The sequence below is a fragment of the Leiobunum rupestre genome, chromosome 6 (assembly GCF_980474605.1).
Source record: "Leiobunum rupestre chromosome 6, qqLeiRupe1.1.hap1, whole genome shotgun sequence".
In the NCBI taxonomy this organism is placed as follows: Eukaryota; Metazoa; Arthropoda; class Arachnida; order Opiliones; family Sclerosomatidae; genus Leiobunum; species Leiobunum rupestre.
In genome coordinates, this window is record NC_143389.1 from 31,427,864 (window position 1) to 31,449,978 (window position 22,115).

The following is a 22,115-nucleotide window of genomic DNA, read 5'->3' on the forward strand; positions in this document are numbered from 1 at the left end:
TTGATAGAATTGACAACCAGTATTTATTCCATCGGTAGCGTTGTCGATTCGCGTTCTTTAAACAGAAAACACGCGCCGTCTGCTTAAATAACCTTTAGCTCGGTCACGCCACAAGTGGTGAACATTTCTGCTTTCATTGTAACGTATTTGAAATTAAGAACAACGAAATAACGAGCGATTTAGATCGATACGCTTTCCTTTTTTTATCTTTTAACAATCTTCCAAATTTTACTGGTACAATAGTATCGGGTAATTAGGTTAATTACTCCAATCTAGGAAATTAAGATCTTTAGACACATATATACACGATATATTATATAGTTATCAATGGAATCTTTGGTGAAAAATAGCATTGACCAGAGTATTACTTTCAGTTTGTTTTAAGTTACACATAATAAAATATTAATATCATAAGTTTATAATTATCTTTCATATAAGTGTGATAGTTCCATATATTCTCCAGATGTTAAATTTTTACAGAACATGTAGTTTCTAGAATCACCACAATTATTTTTGGTAGTTAGGGATAATTTACGTGGAAGCGGTGTCTTTTTCTGGCTTATCGCGTAAATTCTACTTCACTCCACAGATACATATCAGTAATTATTTCCGATTAACTGACGCGCTTCCGTAACATTGATATAGATTTATGGTAATATGAGACGGATTTTAAATACATTTTTGTTGTTAATTTAAGTGCGATTTTAGTGTTCGTTTGAATATTTGACATCGACTAAAATACAACGTATAATTTATATAGTTCTTCACAGAGATATTCTAAAATTTCACGAGTGAAGCTCAGAGGACTAGATTAACGTATTGTAGCTGAGATTTAAATATGAGAGAGATCAATTAGTTTGAAAACTGGAGTTTATGAGTTTTTTATCATCTGTTAATACACATATGGACGCCTAAAAACCATCATGGGCTAATATCACTATTTCTCGACTTGATTTTGGCCAATTTTATCGGGTCCAAGTCATTTGAACGTAAAATGTCTTGATCCCCCTTTTCTAATTGTCACAGAGTTTCTAAATCTAATAATCACGGATATACATTGGAATGACCTTGAGGACATAGTTCAAGGTCATGCGAGTTTAAGATTTTGACTTATTAGTCCGTGATGGACAGCCAATATATATTTTATAATGTAGCATTAAATACGTCAACATGACGAAGTAATCGAATAATATATATCAGTACATGGACAGTATTCGTATTTATATAAAAGACATCACTTTATAATCAGCTGCCGTAAATGATAATTTAAACCCGTTAAATAAATATGGCCTTTTAGAGATTGTCAATCCGAAGCTCGCTCGACGGCAGAAGCGCCTTGAGGGCGCAGTGGAGGAGGGAGGTTGGCGCCGAGGCGGAACGATGAACGGTCTTCTTGTCCACGCCGGAATAGCGGAAGTCCAACATTGTCTTCTCAATGGAATGCCTTCGAACGTGGGTCCGTGGACTATCGAGGCTCGTCAGTGTCACCGACTGGGACATCTTTATCACAGAATCAGTCTTGACGGAACGAGGACTACCCGAGGGAAGGTTTCGCTCAAAATTAAGTACCCCGTTACAATGGTCCTCTTTGTCCAACTCGGAGATGGTAAGACCCTCTCCGTCGTTACCCGTTGTGGCTAGCGCCAATACTGGATTATCTACGTCTTGAGCCCGAACCTCTTCATCTACACCCCGAGTAATGGTTTGAAGTCCGTTTTCCGTAGCCAACGCGGACCCTTCTTCGGCCGTTTCCTTGACGGTGGTGCTGGTGGTAGTAACGATGGCTCGGGTCAGAGAATCAACCACCCCTTCGCCGTACTTGAGTTTATTCTCGGTGGCGCCAATCGCGCCGACGGGGCTGCCGGGAATGGGAGCTAACTCGGAAAAGACGAACTTGCCATTTCCGCTCAAGCAGATTCCGTTCGACTTGCCGCCTTCGAAAGCGGCGGGCACTCTCTTCAACGAGAAACGACTGACGAAACTGCGAATGCTGCGCAGACTGTCCACGCGAATGGCGGCCGTACTTTGAAGCGCACTCCCGGAATCGCTCTGGGAACCGCTGGCCTCGGAGTTATTTTGACTGTACTCGTTGGGATAGAGCAGAACCTGCCTGTTGTAGTTGCGCGAGTATCGGCCTCCGTTGGAACGGGGCAGTTTGGTGCTGGACAGGGAGCCACTCCTTCGGGCGGCGCGCGCGCAAGTCACGAGTCGTAGAAATCGGAGGAAACCCTTGCGAAATCGCGAACTCATGGCGGCGTAGATGAACGGGTTGACGCAAGAGTTGATGAAACCGAACAGGTTGATGCACATCATCGTGAAGAAGAAATTGTGCTTCTCGAAGTAGTTCTCCGTGTGGTAAATCGTTATCATGGTAATGAGGAAGTACGGCGTCCAGGAGATACCGAAGGCCAAAACCACGACCATTATCATCTTGGCTACCTGAGGGCGAATGAAAACAACAACAACTTCAAAAAAACCTCGAAATCGTTCGTTTTAAAGACTCGTTTTGATAAGCGCAAAACCACTTTGGCGGAAAAAATCATCGTTAGGTCTAATGGTTAGTTTCCGCTAGCGCCCGTAACGGCGTGAATCTCAACTTGAGCACATACAAACGTTTTTCCGCGCGTAAAGAAAATTACATTATTACGCGCACCCTAGTGGAAACTAAGCTTAAAACATTTTTTTGGCGTTGAATCTTCCTGTCATGGAGGTTTTGACCGAATAAAAACCAGTCCATAGAATCCAGAACAAACTAAAACAATGGTAAAATAATAGGACCGTTAAGTTTAAAGAACGTATTTAGATTAATATTTTTCTATTGAAATAATTATTTATCATTAAATAATGAAATTGTTAAGATTAGCTTTAATTAACGTTGCATAGGATGCTCGTTTTGACGAAAGATAATAGAAAACGGTCTAACGAACGGTACCAGATGACCTACTGTTGGGGGAAAATGGAAGGTTTGCTTTAGATATAAATCATGCTAGAGGGCCTGTACTCAGACTGAACATAGCAACGGTTCCCAAGTAGGTTAAGTTAGTTTAGGTAAAGGTTAGGTCAAGCTTAGGTTTAGGTTAAATTAAAGTTAGATTAATGATATATTAAAAGTTAGGTTAAAGTGAGGTTAAAGATCGATTAAAGTTGTTTACGGCTAGGTTTAGGCTAGGTTTAGTTTAGATTAGGTAAGTTATAAAGTTAGGTTTGGGTTAGGCTAGGTCTAGTTGATGTAAAGATTACTTAAGTTAAAGTTAGGTTTGGCTTAGGGTTAGGTTAGTTTCAGTTTAAGTAAAGATTACTTAAGTTTAAGTTAGGTTTGGGTTACGTTAGGTTAGGTTAGGTTAGGTTTAGGTTAAATCTTGTACCCGCCTTGAAGGCATATATTACCGAAGTACCGCGGTTTTCTCTTATTAAAAAACGGTTATTTCTACCAAGTTTATGTGTATTTTGTAAATGTTCGACCGTTGGTGGCTTCTCATGTTAGGTTTAGGTTAAGTTTGTTTCAGTTTAAGTAAAGATTACTTAAGTTAAAGTTAGGTTTGGGTTACGTTAGGTTAGGTTTAGGTTAAGTTTGTTTCAGTTTAAGTAAAGATTACTTAAGTTAAAGTTAGGTTTGGGTTACGTTAGGTTAGGTTTAGGTTAAGTTTGTTTCAGTTTAAGTAAAGATTACTTAAGTTAAAGTTAGGTTTGGGTTACGTTAGGTTAAGTTTGTTTCAGTTTAAGTAAAGATTACTTAAGTTAAAGTTAGGTTTGGGTTACGTTAGGTTAAGTTTGTTTCAGTTTAAGTAAAGATTACTTAAGTTAAAGTTAGGTTTGGGTTACGTTAGGTTAAGTTTGTTTCAGTTTAAGTAAAGATTACTTAAGTTAAAGTTAGGTTTGGGTTACGTTAGGTTAAGTTTGTTTCAGTTTAAGTAAAGATTACTTAAGTTAAAGTTAGGTTTGGGTTACGTTAGGTTAAGTTTGTTTCAGTTTAAGTAAAGATTACTTAAGTTAAAGTTAGGTTTGGGTTACGTTAGGTTAAGTTTGTTTCAGTTTAAGTAAAGATTACTTAAGTTAAAGTTAGGTTTGGGTTACGTTAATTTAAGTTTGTTTCAGTTTAAGTAAAGATTACTTAAGTTAAAGTTAGGTTTGGGTTACGTTAGGTTAAGTTTGTTTCAGTTTAAGTAAAGATTACTTAAGTTAAAGTTAGGTTTGGGTTACGTTAGCTTACTATAATACAAATAAAGTATCGGATATTGAGAGGTTTTTGGACTAATGAAAATTTAGAACCGTTGCTACGTTTAATGAAACGTGTGTTCACAATAAAACCGAAATACGTTCGGATTACGATCTAGAAGGCGAATAATCGATAAGTACCTTCCTGCGATTGGCCTCCTGTTGTCGGACGCTGCCTTGTCGCTGAAAGGAGATCCCCCGAACCAGACATCGGGCGATCAGGAAGCAAGTTCCTCCGATGAATATCAGCGGAATTAAGTAGAAGAAGACGAAGAGAAAGGTGTAATAGATGCGGATGAAATTCTCGGGGAAATTGGTTTGGCAGCTCAGTCGGTGGATGGAACCGTAGTGACTAGACAGTTTGTCGACTCGGGCGTGAGCGTTGGAGAAGAAGAAGGGCAGGGCGGCCACGCAGGGGGTCATCCAGACGACCACCAGGATGATCTTGGCCCTCTTCTCGCTCTGGTGGATGCGTGATTTCAACGGGTGCAGGATGGCGGCGTATCTAAGAAACGATTCAAGGAATAATTATCAATTTATTCACTAGGATTTTGTCGGAATCCGCGATGTTACTTTAAATCCCAACGAAATTTCTTTTATTTGGAATTTTAGGCGGAATAATTTTTATTTGGAATATTGGTCGGTTTTGGAGATTTGTTTATAATTAGCTTATTTCTTTATTTTTTATGGTTTTTTGGCTATTGGTTCGAAAATTTGGGGGTGCTTTGTTGGTTGTGGCGATTTTAAGTATTAAGCCATTTTGTTTTGCTTGCTTTAAAATTTAGTTATTTTTATTTAAATATTAGGGGACTTTTGGTGTTTTTTTAATTTTCAGCGATTCTTTGGAATATTGGAAGGTTTTAGTTATTGTCTTGTGTTAACGGCTTGGGCTTGTTTTATAATTTTTGGTGGTTTTGGCGGTTTTTTGGAATGTTGGGCTATTTTTTTTAGTAAATTTTATGCGATTTCAACCTTTTTTAATTTTGGGTATTTCTTTGGAATAATGTGTGGTTTTGTAAAATTTTGGGTGGTTTTGGCATTATATAGATTGTGGCGATTTTAGCGCCTTTTGGTTATTGGGTGACGCAGAATAAAAACATTCTATTTTAAGGCTAGTTCCCACTTCGAATTGACGCATGCGAGTGAAATATAGTGAAGCTCAAATTAGCTACGACGAAAATTAAATTCGTCGTGAAAGTCTCGAAAATTCGTCAAGTGGGAACTCGGCTTTACTATCTAAAGCCAACGGCATAGGAAATATTTACTCCAGTTATCGTACTATATGATGACTCAGATTTATTGCGAAAGTTTTCGAGTCTAGCAGGAACCTAAATGACTTATTTCACGCGTAAATTAATTATTTAATTAATTAAAGGAATCGCTAATGAATGAACATTTATTTACCTTTTTTAAATTAAGAAATCCATTTAAAAAAGCGAAAATTAATCATAACGATCTTTTCATGGAGAGGTTAGCGCACTTCCGGGTTTTTGGGAAACTCATTAACTAGTCCATTTCACACCCCGAAAAAATATCCCCTCATATAATTGATTTGGGTACATTTGTTCGAACGGTGGTACAAATGTCCGAATGATCATTTGTCCGAATGCCGGAAAACAGGATCGTATGTCCGAAAACGTATTTCATTTGACCGAAAAATTTATCACAATGATTTAGGCGTTCAATTTATGTTAACTTTACTTGCGAATTTCATTTGTTCGAATAATCGTTTGTCCGTTTTTTCGAACATTAGGAATTGTTTTTTTTTAAATATTAAAAATAGTAACATTAACGTGAACCTAACCTAACGTAACCTATCCACAACATTCAACGCAATTCCCACAAAAAACAGCAATAAGAAATACTAATTTAGCGACAGAATTCGGACAAGTGATGCTACCGATTCGGACGAATGAAAAAAACAAGTTGTCCAATTCGAACAATTGAAACATTTGTTATTTCGGCGGTTCGGACGAATTAAATTCGAACATTTGTTCCACCGTTCGGACGATTGAAATTCGAACAAATGTACCTACACCATATAATTGTATTTTTAATTATTTGTAATCATATTTAAACTGAAAATATAGAATTATAATAAAATGTCGATAGCGCATTGTAATGTACAACCTTATTCAGTTAACCGTAATTCGCGCTCTAAAATTCGTATTAGTGCCACTAGTGATTCTTAGATTGCGCGACGCGACACTTGGATATTTTACCATCTAATCGGATATCCTGATATGTCCATAATTTAATCTAAACATCCTTTTCAGTCTCCATAGAGCCAAATCTCGGGCAATTCGAAAAGCTTAAAAAATGCTGGATTTTCGTTTGCTAAGCAGATAATTTGCCATTTTTAAAAGGAAAACCCTTTCCCTGATGATGAACTACCATCAAATTCACTAATATATCCCTGTTTTGGACAACCATCTAACTCCCCGATATTTCAGTGTTTGTCTATGAACCAGAGCATTTAAAAATTAATTCACGAGTTATTCAAAGCTAAATATAGCCCAACCTTATTGACGCTGCCTGGTTGAAAAGTGTTTTTTATGTTACACTTCAATAATGAATCGTTTATCTCAAAAATAGGTAGGTTTCTCTATAGCATCGTTGAATGACAGTTTCAAAGATAATAAGAAATCGCAAAGAGATGTCGGTATTTGCGATTTAAGTATGTTGTCATTGGAGATACAGACTATCAATAAAAAATATGCACCGGAAGAATGTGACATGTCCTACTTATGGATATTATATTCCTTATGCTTATACGAGGTTATTGGTGGTTGATTTTGAAATAACACCTTGATCCAAAAACGGGAGCTTCCACATGTGCTTTAGGCTTATCGACTTTCGCTAATTCGAAGCATCTTTTTAATAAAATTCCCCACTTTTAATTATATTTATCTGTACTTCTATTTCAAACAGTGTTGGTATAGGAAGTATAAAGTAGCATGTTCAACGAATTTCACTATTTTGTAGGAGCATGAACCATTGACTAATAAACTAATCCAATTTTGACATTTAACATGCCAGGTCTCTCTTATGTTTGAGGAATGGTATAAAAAATACCACTCATGCACGTGACTTACAAACACAATGTATTTTTATTATTAAAAAAAATTAAAAAAACGATTTTATTATTAAAAAAAATTAAAAAAACGATTTTATTATTAAAAAAAATTAAAAAAACGTAAGAAATTGTTAAAACAATTATATCGCGCCCACAAAAAATAATCTATTGTAAATAGGGTGATAAAAGCGTCTGCTACTGTATAGAAAATAATTTCTTCAGCTGGCGGTAGGAGTAAAATTCTGGCTAAGATGGTCGGCGTTTAACAAGTCTTTCAGAGCTCCTTTTAAGTAAAGCTACGCGTTAAGTTAGTCCATGCTATTAATAACGTCTTATGCGTGGGCCTTTCCCGCAGGCATTAAGTCTAAATGATTCGTTCAAAGAAGATTCCGGGAAGCAACTAACTACGTAAACTCGGGGAAAATTCCTATTGCAGTATTTACCAGAGTGCAGATTTGGCTGCGTGTGAAATGAGGATTTGAAATGAAATTTCTGCTCCCAATTTTCATAACATTTTAGTTCCGTTTGAAGATACTTCCAAAGATTTTATAGCCGTATGAAAAAGCTAAGGTTTCCGGAGGACATCACGAGAAAGAGCTTAAACTCCAAATGAAAATTGCTCAATACGAGATCCTCTTTTGGAAATTAAATTATATACGCTCTCGAAATTTGGGATAAAAACGAAGATGGTAAAAGGTTTTTTACAACTCTTGCATTCCACGAAAGATTTTTTTTTCTTCCTTGTTTAAAAGGAGTGCTTCGTGAAATGGTTGAGAGAAACCAGTACAAGATCAAAAAGCTCTCTAACTTCGTTGAAAAAATCCTCGTTAAAAAGTAGTGTTATAAGTCGGAAAATGTTCCGGAAAATGACCGAGGCCTTTTTTCCGGAAAATTTTCCGTATTTTTCCGAAAAAAAAATAAAAAACGTTTTCATTCCATGATTAGTCTAATATTGTTTGCAAATTTAAATAAAGCGGCATTTTCACCTCATTTTTTCGAATCTAAATGTATAATTAAACAATGTAACACTACTTATATTTTGTAGTAAGTTTACTGTTATTAGAAATTTTATATCGATAAAAAGTAAAAAAAATTAAAAACCCTTAAAAAGTAATTTGTTTCAATTTTTAATTTTTCCGATTTACGGAATTTTCTGAAATTTTTCCGCATTTAATTTTACCGGAAAATTAACAACACTATTAAAAATGTATTAACAGAAGTAGATAATATTACGAGATAAGTAGTCATAAGCTAGGCTATAAAAATGAAACGCCGGCTTGATGCATTTCCAATTTTACCGGCGCAACGTGGAACGGAAAATGTATTTATTTCTACTTGGACCATTTTTAGCGATACTCCCGCATCCACGGAGAGTAAGCTCCTTCCCCTGAACCAAATCAAATCAGTCATTGGTCCTCTCAAATTGACGTCTTCCGACGCGATTGACGTTTATCCTTCCCACCCTCTCGTGCCAAAGAGCTATTCGACCTTAAAAAGAGGGATATAAGTCGCTTGATGACTTGGCCCTCTGATCTCAATGTAAAACCAATTTATTAAGAAATTATTTATAAATAATTTGAATTTGATGCCCGCGGATCGTCTTAGCATAGTTATTCTCCCTAATTATAAATAAATACATTCGCGGTGGAATCATTTCAATGTTTCAGCCCGAATTTCAGTTAAATAGACGAAACTATAAAATCCAGGGGGGCTGAAAAGATAGTAGTCACGTGACTTTGTGGAGAACTGCAGCGCCATCTATCCTAAGAAATACGAACTATTATTCATTTTATTTGGCTAATGGCGGTTTAAAATTTGATCGATTCGTCTAAATTATCTATTTATTATAATTATTTAAAACATTTTGTAATAGAAAAGTGTAAGTTAATTAGCTGTCTGCAGTATCTGGAAGGAATAATTTTTTTCTTTAACGTCGCACGGCCAACTATTTACACGAGTTACCGAATTGAAGTTGGCTGTGAAAAGGTAGTCACGTGATTTTGTTTTCCTATTTTAACAAGTTGGTTAAGACCAAATTTAATTTATAGTATCGCCCTTTCCTTTTCGTACCTAGTGTTAGCAGATATGACCAATCATAATTTGAAATTTTTCCTGGCCTACTCTGCGTGAAACTAGTGAAATTTCAAAGATTCTGCGGCACTTTAATCAAACTTCTTCTACAGAGATTTTCTACTGTCCACAGAAACGAACTTTCAGAAGATCATATTTTGAGTATTTAAAACACGGGACGTCACGTGTAAATGTTTCTCTACGTCACTAGCTATAGCTATTGAAGATAGAGAGCACGCTCTGGACTCGATAAAGTTTTTGGAATTTGAAGTCCACGTGCGAAACGCGCGTTTAAATAAAGAACTAAACATCATCGGCATTTTTTGAGGTCGAGTACTCGAACTCGACCTCGACCTCGAATACGTAATTCGAAAATACTCGTCGATTATCGAGTACCGAAAAAATGCATAGTCGGTTACCCGATTACTCGAATAAGCTGCTCTCTAAACTCGTCGAGTATTTGTTTTTTTTTTATCCACGTTCATTCAAAGTGGAGTTTTTGCAACTTTTTGGGGTGGCAATGAACGGCGCGTACCAGACGTACAGACCCGAATGAAGTTGGGGATTATACGTAGTGCTCCGACCCGGTTTTTCTTCAAACAATATTTGATTAAGATTTGAATTTGATTTGGTGACTCTTCTCGAGTTCGAATGTCGGGCGGCGTTAGGACTCCGGAGTCTTAACTTCCTGAATCCTAAGCAATATACGGATAGACGATTAATAGTTTAAAAAAATTATATTGTACTGTTATTTTACTATTAATTACTATAATTAGGCTAGTAGCCTAGTATAATAGTCTTTTATATCCTACTAGTCACTATAATGCTACTTAAGTTGTGGAAACTGTGGTTCGTTTAAGTTAAAGGAATATTTTTCAGCATTAAAAGTTAGTTTATACTTATTTTAAATTTAATTTCCTAATACCTCGAATATAACCAGCTCCTAATCAAGTACTCGATCATCCGATTCGTTAAAAATGTTAATCGAGTTTTTTTCTTAATTACTCGACTCGATTAAGATAAAATTTCCAATTAATCAAGTATTCGATTACTCAACTAGACTTCAATATAACTCGACTCGAATACTCGATAAAAAACAATTTGGTACTCGATACCCAACTCGATTGCCTAAACAACTACTGTCACAGCCCTAAACAAGTCTCATCTGCCAGGTGTGACCAGCAAACACAGAAATATTCAGCATACTGCAGTTATCGTTAAAGGATCCTTATTCGGAGTAATTTCACAATGTAACAGAATCTGGCGGTAACTGGTACTAGAGTCGTTAAAACTCAGTCCACTTACAAAAAGAACTCAATTCCAAAGGGACTCGTAATGCTATTAAATGGCGGCTTAGAGTATAGTCAGTTGCAGGCTAAGAAAGACAAAATATATAGTACAGTCGGCGCAAGGATACCTCAGACCATTTCCGGCCAGTCGACCGCGCGAAATTTGAATTTGACCACTTTACGGTTAATTTAAAATTTCGTGATTTTCATCGTATTTTCACGCCATCTAGGAACCGAAATTGGAATCTATTTTTTAATTTCATGTTGTCATGAGTTTAATTACTGAATACAGCCGAATTATTTTGCTAAAGAAAGTTCGATAATGGAAGCTCCAAATATTTTAAATAGCCCAAGAGGTTACTATAAAAAGCACGATAAAGGTTTATTGTTAACAAGTAAAGAGAAAAACATAATTTTAAACGTCTATAGTTCATTAAGCCCCAAGAAACCGTGGTAACTATTTTAAAATAAACTGCCGATTTAACTGGTAAGACCATGGTAAGACGTAGAAATAAATTTACAAAATTAAATAATTATACATACTATTTTAAATTTAAGAATGATAGGAATGCCTTATCTTTTAAATTTGCTCGCCACCACAATTATGAAATTTAAAAATAAAGATTCCAATTTTGGTTTCTAGATGGCGCTAAAAGACGACGAAAAGAGCCAAATTCAAATTTCGCGCGGTGGAATGCCCGGAAACGATCTGAGGCATCCTTGCGCCGATTGTACTATATACTTTGCCTTTCTTAGGCTGCAACTGACTATAGTTATCCTCGTAGAAACGCGGATAATTTTTACAAGTCGAGTAGTGCGACATCTTTTGTCAGTTTCTGTAAGATTTGACGCTACTTCGTAAGCTATTTGTTTTTAATTAATATTTAATTAATTATATTTAAATGCCTTAAAAGTTTAAATGAACGGACAAATGATGGCGCCACGAATCTTTAATCGGTGGCGTAAGGTGACGAATATTTATTACTAGTCCCGTTGTATGTAAAAACGAGTTATAGAGCAAGTCAGCAGATATTTTTTAAAATGCAGTTCCTTTAAGTTGTATAAGTTTTAAAAGGGAGGCCATTCAAGAATTTCACTGAAACGTAAATTCCATTTACCTCTTTGTATGCGCGTCAAAGTGTTGGAAATTCCCCAACGGAGTCGGCGAGGCTGACAAACTTCAAAATCAACAAATCTTTTAAGGGTTACGCAAATAAACGTCTCAAGTTCAAAAGAGGGCTTTTTCGGCTTAAATTAAAGGCACTATTTACTCAGAAGGAGACTCGCCAACAAAAACCACTTTAAATACAGTTGATACGCGCCGATTTAAAACAATATATCAGATTTAAAAAGCCTCGGAAATATTTTGGTATCGTAAAAATAAAATCATAAGTCTATAATTATTTTCCATAAGTTTGTAAGTCAGTCGACATAATTACTGATTTCAAAGTGACGAATGACGTAGAATTGACGTCATACATAGAAACAGAGCCTCTAGACTGAACATTACGCTACTTAAAAATAAATTACCCTATTAATTTCCAATCCATTCTTAAAATGGCTTTCAGTTAACATTTAATACGCGTAAGAATTGACAGACGTATGTGTAACATAATTTTAATATAACTAATGAACTATTAAATTTTAAATTGTCAACAGTATTTAAACCATTAGTGCATACACTACAGACCGATATAATTAGTCCAGGGGAAAATCATTTCAAAGGGGTAACGTCATTAGAGGCTAAATTAACTTTAACAATATAATAACTGAACAAGCTTATGTCTCACATAATTTTAAACTTATGCACGTGAAATCAAAATTTATTTTTGGTGTGCACTAAGGAGTAATACTGAAAAAGACATTTTTAGTTGTAGTAGATTACATGACGTAGAAATGCGCGTGTAGACTATACTACTTTACTCTTTTAAGTATTGTGGATCTATATTATAGCCGTATATTTTCAATCCACCATCTAAGACTATTGGAATGGGATTTACTGAATTTACGCTAAATTACGGCATTTCTATATGTTGGTGTTAAATACAACGAATGTTTCATAAATAAACATTTTAATAAATGGTAATTTCAAAAGCAAAATACAGGGCTATAAATAGGGGATTCAAAACGCGGAAAACTAAATTAATTGAGGTACATATATTTTAAATATGTATAGTATAATGATGTTTAATATTAAAACTCTTCCCGAGATCTACTACACCAACATTTTCTTTTTTTTGTTTTTGATTAGTATAGACCAAAATGAAAGTTTGATTTCATGTGCCCTGCTCTATCTCGGGGGCATGAGTATAGAATAGCCGCCGGTGCTAGCACGAGCGAGATAAGAACTGAGCAATTTATATTACTCGTAATTATAAACTTATGGCAAAACGCTTTGGTACGACAAGTAGTTACGAAAATATTGCGGTGTCATTTTAGGAATACAAATAAACGAAACTTTCCACGCCTGTTATAGGTCCGTTATAATATGGAAATTTTACTGTCAATTGAATAGAAGTGGCACCCCCTGGCGGCTCAGTAGGCAAATAATTTTAATAGGAACGTGCTACGTGTCACGTACGCCGCTGCCATTAAAAAAAATATGTAATTTTTTTTAACGGTTTTCATGCAAATATCATGTTTGTATTTTAAGGATTTCCTATGCATTTATTCCTGATGCCTCAATTTATATTCATTGTTTGTCTTGGGTACGTGAGGCCTCCAACGAACGCTATGAAAATACCTTTCGCGTAAGTCAACCGCGACAACGTGCCAAAAACAAAACTTTGTTAAGAAAGACTTGGCGAGAAGGTCAAATGGGTATTTCCCACCGTTGTTCCAAGACTTCATGACTCGGAGAACCTTAATTAAGTATCTTGTGGTCTTTTCATCCAATAAAAAATTTACTGAGCCACGTTGCGGCGTAAGTAACATTTATAGACTTAAGTGTGACCAGAAGTATTAAAAGGCTCCTTAATCCCAAATTCCCTATTTAAAAAATGAAGGTCGTGATTGTCAATTTCAAGGTCATGGCCGCCCTGTTTATAATATTTAATTTTTATTATAAGTTTCTAGAAAAACCTTTCGAAGGTCGAGATGACCATTTTCAAGGTCAAGGCCGCCCTGTTTTTAGTAGTTATATTTTATGGTAATATTTTAATAGACTTTCGAGCATAGCATTTGAAAGTCGAGATTACCATTTTTAAAGTCGAGATAGCTATTTAGTACAGATAGCCCATCTGGGCACCCTGGTTTATAGACATAAGTATGACCAGAAGTATATTGGCTTGCAAGTCGCTAGTTGACTTAGGGCTATGGTGGTGCCTTGGGCATTAGCTTAGGTGATTATTATTATTAATATTATAAGCCAAGGAACTCAACTCAGTCAACTGCTTCAAAACGCTCTATCTCAGCTTAGTATGATTACTTTCGATATGCTTTCCTGGAGAGGCTGCGCCTAGAATTTACTAATTAAAATCAACAATGTGCAAAATAATAACATTGAACTCGCCCACACTCATTTCCTAAATTACCCACCTTGAGTGTACTCGATCACTTATGCTAAAAAACGACAATCAATATTTCTAAAAAAAAATATTTCAACAATTCCGACTTAACATAATCTCTCAAATTTCACGTACCCTCTATAAAAATGAGGCAAAAGATAACATTTTCCAAAAATAACACTTCATCTAATTTAACGAGATTCCAAATGATCTGTAACTATAATAATAATAATAATCAGCTAGGCTAATACCCAAGGCACCACCTTAGGCCTAAGTCATCGAGTGACTTTTAAAGCCTTTTTTAATTCAGGCGGCCGGGTTACAATGCGTAGGAGGGTGGTGGCAAGCCCCGCAAGCCACGCGAGCCAACAGCTCACTACACTAACTATTACCGTTAACCTCAACGGTAAAAAATTTATTTTCTCCTGATAGATGTTTAAAATGTATACACTGTTAAAAATAAAGGTTTATAAAACGACCAAAATTGGTTATTAACAAGTTGGTAAGCCAAAATATACCTCTCCTCGGAAGAGTTTTTAATTTTCAGTGAAGCGTAACTGTATCCGTGGTTCTGCGGTAGAACGCTCACCTGTCGTTCAAGAGGGCTCGGGTTCGAATCCCGGCTAATTAAAAAGTTATACTACACCCAATGACAAAAAGAGGGCGCTTGGAAAAACCTTTTCCCTGATTCTAAGAAACTGCGTACGCAGTGATTACCCTTTGCCTCGAAAATGCGAACGCGTTCGCAGACCTGACAGACAGACAGACAGACAGACCCACAGACAGACAGACACGGTGGTTGTATAACCCCTCCTAGGAGAGGTAAAAACGGTCTAATCAATTATTTTAGACCCATTTTACTCTTTCGTGTTGAATACAATACCTTTTGGTGTATTGAAAGGGAACGAGCCCTAAGAATAAACCTTTTCCAGTCCTGGTGGTAAAGGTATAAAAAAGTTATGTTCTAACATTTAGTACTTTTGAATACCCATTTAATTCCCTTAAACGAAGAAAAAAATTATATGGACCAATTTCGAGACTAGTATTTGAATACTACGTTATTTCTTTTTTTAATATTTTCTTTAAAATAACATAATGCGAAGAAATTCCAATCAACAGGAGTATTTAACTAAGGTTAAGTCTTTCAAAAATTTATAACAGATTTTAAATATAGGGGATATTGATAAAGGCGTCAAACTATGATAACCCAAATATCGGCATGAAAGCAGTCTTGCTATATGTATAACAAAAACTAAAAGTATTAAATGACATTTTACGTGACCAATTCCCTTCGTTCAACGACTTCAGGGCAGTGTTGCCAGATTATGGGAAATTTCCCATATTGTGGGAATTGATGGGGTCCATTTTGCCTCTGTGGGAAAAAGGTAATTTTTGATTTTGTGGGAATTTTCATGTCTGCGGGTTTTTAACTATCAATAGAAAGCCCAGAATTATCTAGAGCAGTGAATTTTCGTGAATCTTGGATTTTATTCGCCACCGAAAACTACAGCTGCGCCACCTAGTCACACTGCCTAGAACTATATTTGGGTGATACGGGTAATGGCGTTATGCGAAAATGCGCGTTTTATAACATCAATTAAAACATTTTACTAACGATTTTAGCATATTTTTTAAAGCGTGTTCGAATGTTTTGTATTAACAAAGGTGTATATACGACATTTCTTTATTAATTTTGAACTGTCAATAGGTATTGAATTCGTAAATATAAGTATAAATATTCGAGTTTAATAACACTATGAGTAGGCCTTGGAGAATTCATACACGGGATCAGTTTGTAAGTTTTAAAGGTATGTAGGAAATTTATTATTATCTTCACATTAGAACAAGCCCAGATTGTTCTAATTTCATAGACTAGTAGCTTCAGCATTTTGTATAATGTATAATGTATTTTAAATAATTTTATTTGGTATATTAGTGAATCGCTCCATGCTTGAAATTTTTAAGTATATTGGAGAGTAATCTACTCTTGATCCATAGAATAAGGTGTGCGGATGCTTAAAACAAAAGTTAAAATTTGAAGTTGGTGATGGAAAACACAGCATTGAAAGTGTCCATTGTTCATGCAATAGTGGGTAAATATATTTTTTATTAAAACCCAATTCTTTAATGTAACCTGTTTTACTTATTATTCTAGAAATTCAGGCTTTTGCAAACATGCAGTAAATTGCTGGTCTATTTTATATATAAAGATACTGAGAGCTATCCCAACTTTCTGACTTTAGAAGTGGTGTAAAATGAAGGAAAAGAACTAACTGTGCCTTCGGTTTTGTACGGTAATAAAATGGTTAGAGTTGTGAGGGTTAAATTTGGCTGGCTCAAAAAGGTTTATGTACTCTTATTTGGTCACTTAGTTAGTCTCAAAAATTTATTTCTAGCTTTTAGTCGGGATGAAATATTTGTGGAGAGTCCATTTGTAGCGAAGATAATATCAATTGAAGAGGCAGTGGCACAAAATAACTAAGTTGGAAAGGAAGGAATCTACTGGCTAACGACTGTAGAGGCTACTATGGAAAAATTCAGCTAGGCCTTTTCTTTTTTTGTCTATTCTCTCAAGGGCTATTTTTAATTGATATTAAGAGAGACTGACAATATTTGAAGAAAAACGTTGTCCAAATATATAATTTTTATTTTAGATTTTAGTTAAAGAAAAGTAAGTTATATTTTTAATATGTTAAATTAGTTCCTATTTTCAATTTTGGCCAATTAGTATAACAAATGAACTGAACTATTTATGTTATGAATTTTCTACTCAAAGCCATGTTAACTAAAAAGGGAAAAACAAATGTATTATAGAATTAATTCAAAGTTAAAAGCAATTAAATTCATTGAAGAAACCACTTAATTAGAAATTACAATAGAAGTGAATAAAATGTTAAGATATGCAAATAAGTATTAAAAATAAAAACCATTTGAATTTACAGTATTATTTTTAATCATATTGGGATCTGCGGCAATAGCTCGAAATGTTATTAATCAACTCGAAAACTCATACCGAACCATCAGGGTGGCAAAGATAGGAAAATTGGGGTCCAATACAAAATAGAAAAATATGCCCTTTTAACGCATAATTTTGTGGGCCTCAATGTAATATTTTCCAGCGATAATGACAATCGAACGGCTTGACCTAAAATTAATTTAATTCATTAGCATTTCCTTATTTTGCAGTATATAATAAAACAGATCACCTTTAAAACGATTCACAAAACGTAGGGTCCTCTCTTTTTATTTAGTTACATTGGATTTGTAATAAGTCTTATTATTATTGCTTGGAATGGCACTGCATTTCATGCGTCTCTTGAATTCTCTTCATCTAAATGATAGTTATTATGATATATATTTAATAATATTAACTTAAAAATCAGTAATAACAAGTAAAATTTGTGTCTCACCATTTCTTTCTAAAAAGTCTTTATCTTTAAAATGGGCGCTGCAAATCTGTGCATCTTCCCTGATTTTATATTAGTTAACCACACATTAAAAAGATTTTTGCATTTCGGAAAATTGTGAAACGATAACTCCAACGTTCTTTTTTCACCATTTACTCGAATTGTAATATTTTTAAAGGCAGTATTACTACAAAAAGGCAATTTATGCCACCTCTGCGCCTACAATCCGCCATATTAATCGTTTGTTTTGATCAACAAAGTACGCAGACAAACCAAGCTGCAGGGGTAGCGACTGTGGCGCCGCCTATACCCGTTTCGCTAGCGAATAAATAATATAAATGAGGTGCCTCCTAATACTACAATCAATCAATGCATAGGCCTAACAACCAAAATGTTTAAAGATTGTAATTTCAATCAAATTTAATTTTTAAAGTTAATTTTTCAAACATTTTGTAAATTATGGCATGTTTTCCGTTGAGTTTTCGTTGGGGGCGGTGCTAAATATAGGGGTGTGGGAATTTGTGGGAAATTTACTACCCAGCAATGGGAATTTCAACTTTCGAACATTGGCAACATTGCTTCAGGGACGCTCATTCGGCTATTTCTCCCGAGCGAAAACCAGCCTAATCTCGCCATGTTACTGGTTAATATATTGAGTCGTATTGAATAATAACAAAAATTAATGAAATAAACGCCTATAAAGAACTGAAAATAAAGTTAAAAAGGATTGACTTCTTACTGTTTATGAAGTAAAATGGATAAAAGAGTGTAAAACAAGTACTTAAACACTCCACAAAAAGGACAAAATTGGGGGAGCAGAAGGTTTCAATATATTTTATGATTAAATGCTGAATGGTCTTAAATATTGGACAAAGTTTTAACCACTTTAGAGGTCTAAAATAAAATCTTTATTTTTAACAGTGTATATATAAACAAGTTAATTTATTTGTAATTTATGAATGTTTAAATATTGTGATATTGTACCATCTATGAATTTCTAAATATTTTCCAATTACTGTGTATATTCTTGAAAATCTGTGCTGTTGATGTGCACATAAAACATGCTATTCTATTTTATTATTATATCAATTACATCATTTATATTTCATCCATCTCCCGATTCTGCTATTATTATTTCATCTAATTTAATATTAACGTTCCGTTTTTAAATATTTCATTCGACTACGATTTTTTAATTTCGACCCCGTTAAAATCTAATTTGCGATCACACCAACATTCAACACCGGCTGGCAACCCTCCCAAAAGGTATGCGTTAGAAATTTGAAGTGTTGACGTTCCATACCAAACGCTGTATGGTGATTGGTGAAACACATACAAAAAATCTAGGATACTAACTAAAACTAGTAATCATAAAAATTAAAAAACACTTTTACGAAGTGAAAACAGTTTTCACTTCGTAAAAGTGGTTTTTAATTTTTATGATTACTAAACACATACAAGTTCGAGCAAAAATATGGACAAAATAAGTAAATACATTACTGATTGTAATTTTTATAATTTACATCGATTGACTGAGTATATGTAAAATTGTTTTGTTGGATTATATATTAAACTCATTTTTCTTGAAACATGAAAAGTATAATCTTTTTAAATAAAACGAAATAATGTGGTTTTCCAGAGGCAACGGGGGGGAGGGGGGTAATTTGGGTGTTTGGCCCCGGGTGCCAAATATCCTCGCTTCGCCAATGACTATATGCCCGACAGCTCTTTTTTGCAGCCACAGAAAAGACTTATTGGTTGGTTTTGCGCTTGTTGCAGCCTACTTCCAGGGGCTAGTAGGCCAAACTTTGAAGCTCTCTGGCGCTCTTTTAACCCATCGTAGGAAAATGGGAAAAAACAGGCATAATTCTCAACTCACCAACTACAACTCCTTAAAATTTTTGCATAACCTTTTGAAACATCCTGTATATTTTAAATAAAAGTTTATTATTTCTCTTTATTTTAATTTATTTCTAAAAATAGTTTCATATCACCTTATGTTTGTCGCGTTTCGGGTCGGGTTAGGTTTGGGTTACTTAAAACCTGACCGGTGGCAAGCCTATGTAAATGTTTTATTATTATTTATGTTAAATCTCGGAAAGTTATATCTATGTTGTTTGTATTACTGAAATGTCAACCTTTTCGGGGGACAAAACACGCGGAAGATTTCGATTCATAGCTATTTTGACTAATTAAATTTAATCGAATTATATAGGCAATCCTCGAGTTTCTTCCTCATTTGCAATAGCTTTAAATTTTAAGCGTAATTTGGTAGCGTATAATATTATATATTTTAAAAATGAATACGTGGGCTAACTGGAAGACGTTGCGATTTAATTAGGCTCTTTCGAAAACACTAAAATATTAACGAGCGCGTTTGACGCAAGCATTAGCAACCATGGCAACTCATCCAGTTGACTTACGAAAATTTATTTCCGCATCTTGACCGTATGAAGAAAAAAAAACACGCGGAAAATTAACTCTAGCGCGGTCTTCACCTTGGCCATAACTAGCGAGTCATATGGCCCCATGGCGCCCATTTTTAATAACGCAACGCGAAGAAACCGTCGAAGAAAACGAAGAGCGGCGCTCGATTTTAACCTAGTTTTCAAGTATTTAATTAAAATCGCTTGACAGGTCGCCTTGACTTTTGGCGTAAAAGCGGTATATTTCCCGCTTAATTTCCCTTCCCGAAAACGTAGATAATTAGGGCTTAAGAATACGTACATTCTTTGAACTATTTACCTAATTAATCTAGTCAAAAGACCGCTCAGAATTCTCGACTTCAGGACCGTCTAGAGACTTTGCATCTGGAAAAAATTCGCAACGAAACCTTTGAGAATGCGGAAAGCCCTGATTAAATAAAACGCAATCAGAAGACAGCCCGAGACAGCCTTTATTTCAATGTTCACGGCGCGTTTGCGGTCGAAATTATAAGAGTGGTGGTTCGGACAATGGGACGAGAGATTTAAAGGGAATATATATATATATATATATATAAATGGGCTAACACTAGCAACGACATGTTTTTATCTTAACTAGCGTGAGTTACCTATAGCTTTCAATGAACGTCAGACCACTTACAACCAAACTAACTCGTAACGCCACCCTAAAAATATTCTTTAATTTACGACAATGGATAATTATACTATTAAAATAGTAAAGAGTAAGGATACTTCATGAAGTATCCTGACTCTTTATTATTTTAATAGTATAATTATAACGCCATGACTTGAAATCGATTTAAAATTAAAGATGACAATGGATAATATTAGGCTAAAATTATAAGGTTATAATTATTCAAATTAATTCGTAAAAAATTGGAAAAATATTTAAAATTATTTCTAAAAATTAATATAAACCATTGAAGCAGGACCACTAAAAAACGTTTAAAATATAAAATTATAAAAAACAATTCAAGTAGAACAACTAAAGAACGTCTAAAATATTGAACAGTAAACCACAATTGAAGCAAGACAACTTAAAAACGTCTAAATATAAAAATATAAAAATCATTGAAGCCGGACAACTAAAAAAACGTCTAAAATATAAAAAAAGTAAACAAAAATTGAAGCAGTACAACTAAAAAACGCCTAAATATAAAAATAAAAACCCATTGAAGCAGGCCAACTAAAAAACGTCTAAATTATAAAAAGTAAAGGAAAAAAAATGAAACATGACAGCTCGGCTTTAAACTATAAAAAGTAAAAAATAATTGAATAATTGGACATCTTTTTAATCTTATTAGGTTCGCGACTTCTTCGGAAAAGGAAAGCCGCGCATTCGAGAACCACTCAGGCTAATATATTCAAAAAAGACTCCCCCGGCAGTTTTAAAAAATAAATTGACGTTGAGGGGTCAGTTCGGAAATGACCTGCCTCGCTAAGTCTTGGAAATAAGGAGGGGGCAAGGCTGGGGGAAAGAGCCGTTGCTAAGGAACGGGCCGAAAAGAATCCCTGAAAAGTGAGAGGGAAGCCGAAGAGAGTCGCGTTTCTGGGAGAGATCGCTCTTTGAAAGGAATTTCCACAATTTCATATACATACATCCTTTTGAAGCAGCACCGCCACCGGTTGAATAATATGGGATATACAAGGACATTAAAAAGCTTCTCCAATTCCTAAAAACCACTTCCGGGCTTCCTAACGCTCAGCTTTCAAAGATGGAAAAAGTTTAAAAAATATACAATTATATTTATCCATTCTAAGAATAGTGAGCGTAAAAACACGCAGCGTTTATGAGGGCCGAGACTTTAGAGCGATGGAAAATACTTAATAATTAATGACATAAGAAACGTAATTCTCATAAGAAACGTAATTCTCATAAGAAACGTAATTCTCATAAGAAACGTAATTCTCATAAGAAACGTAATTCTCATAAGAAACGTAATTCTCATAAGAAACGTAATTCTCATAAGAAACGTAATTCTCATAAGAAACGTAATTCTCATAAGAAACGTAATTCTCATAAGAAACGTAATTCTCATAAGAAACGTAATTCTCATAAGAAACGTAATTCTCATAAGAAACGTAATTCTCATAAGAAACGTAATTCT

The 22,115-nt window shown here is 34.8% G+C and overlaps 1 protein-coding gene across 1 annotated transcript in view; it reads right to left on the reverse strand.

Moving 5' to 3' along the window:
* Positions 1 to 205: 205 nt before the first annotated feature.
* The window catches only part of LOC149940616 (uncharacterized), a 108,879-nt gene continuing 86,969 nt past the window's right edge, over positions 206 to 22,115 (reverse strand). The window contains exons 2-3 of the mRNA XM_090178963.1: positions 4,357 to 4,720; positions 206 to 2,439 (exon numbers count right to left, since the gene is read on the reverse strand). Coding sequence (XP_090035089.1) covers positions 1,294 to 2,439; positions 4,357 to 4,720 — 1,510 coding nt within the window. The 3' untranslated portion in view covers positions 206 to 1,293. The remainder of the gene's footprint in view (positions 2,440 to 4,356; positions 4,721 to 22,115) is intronic.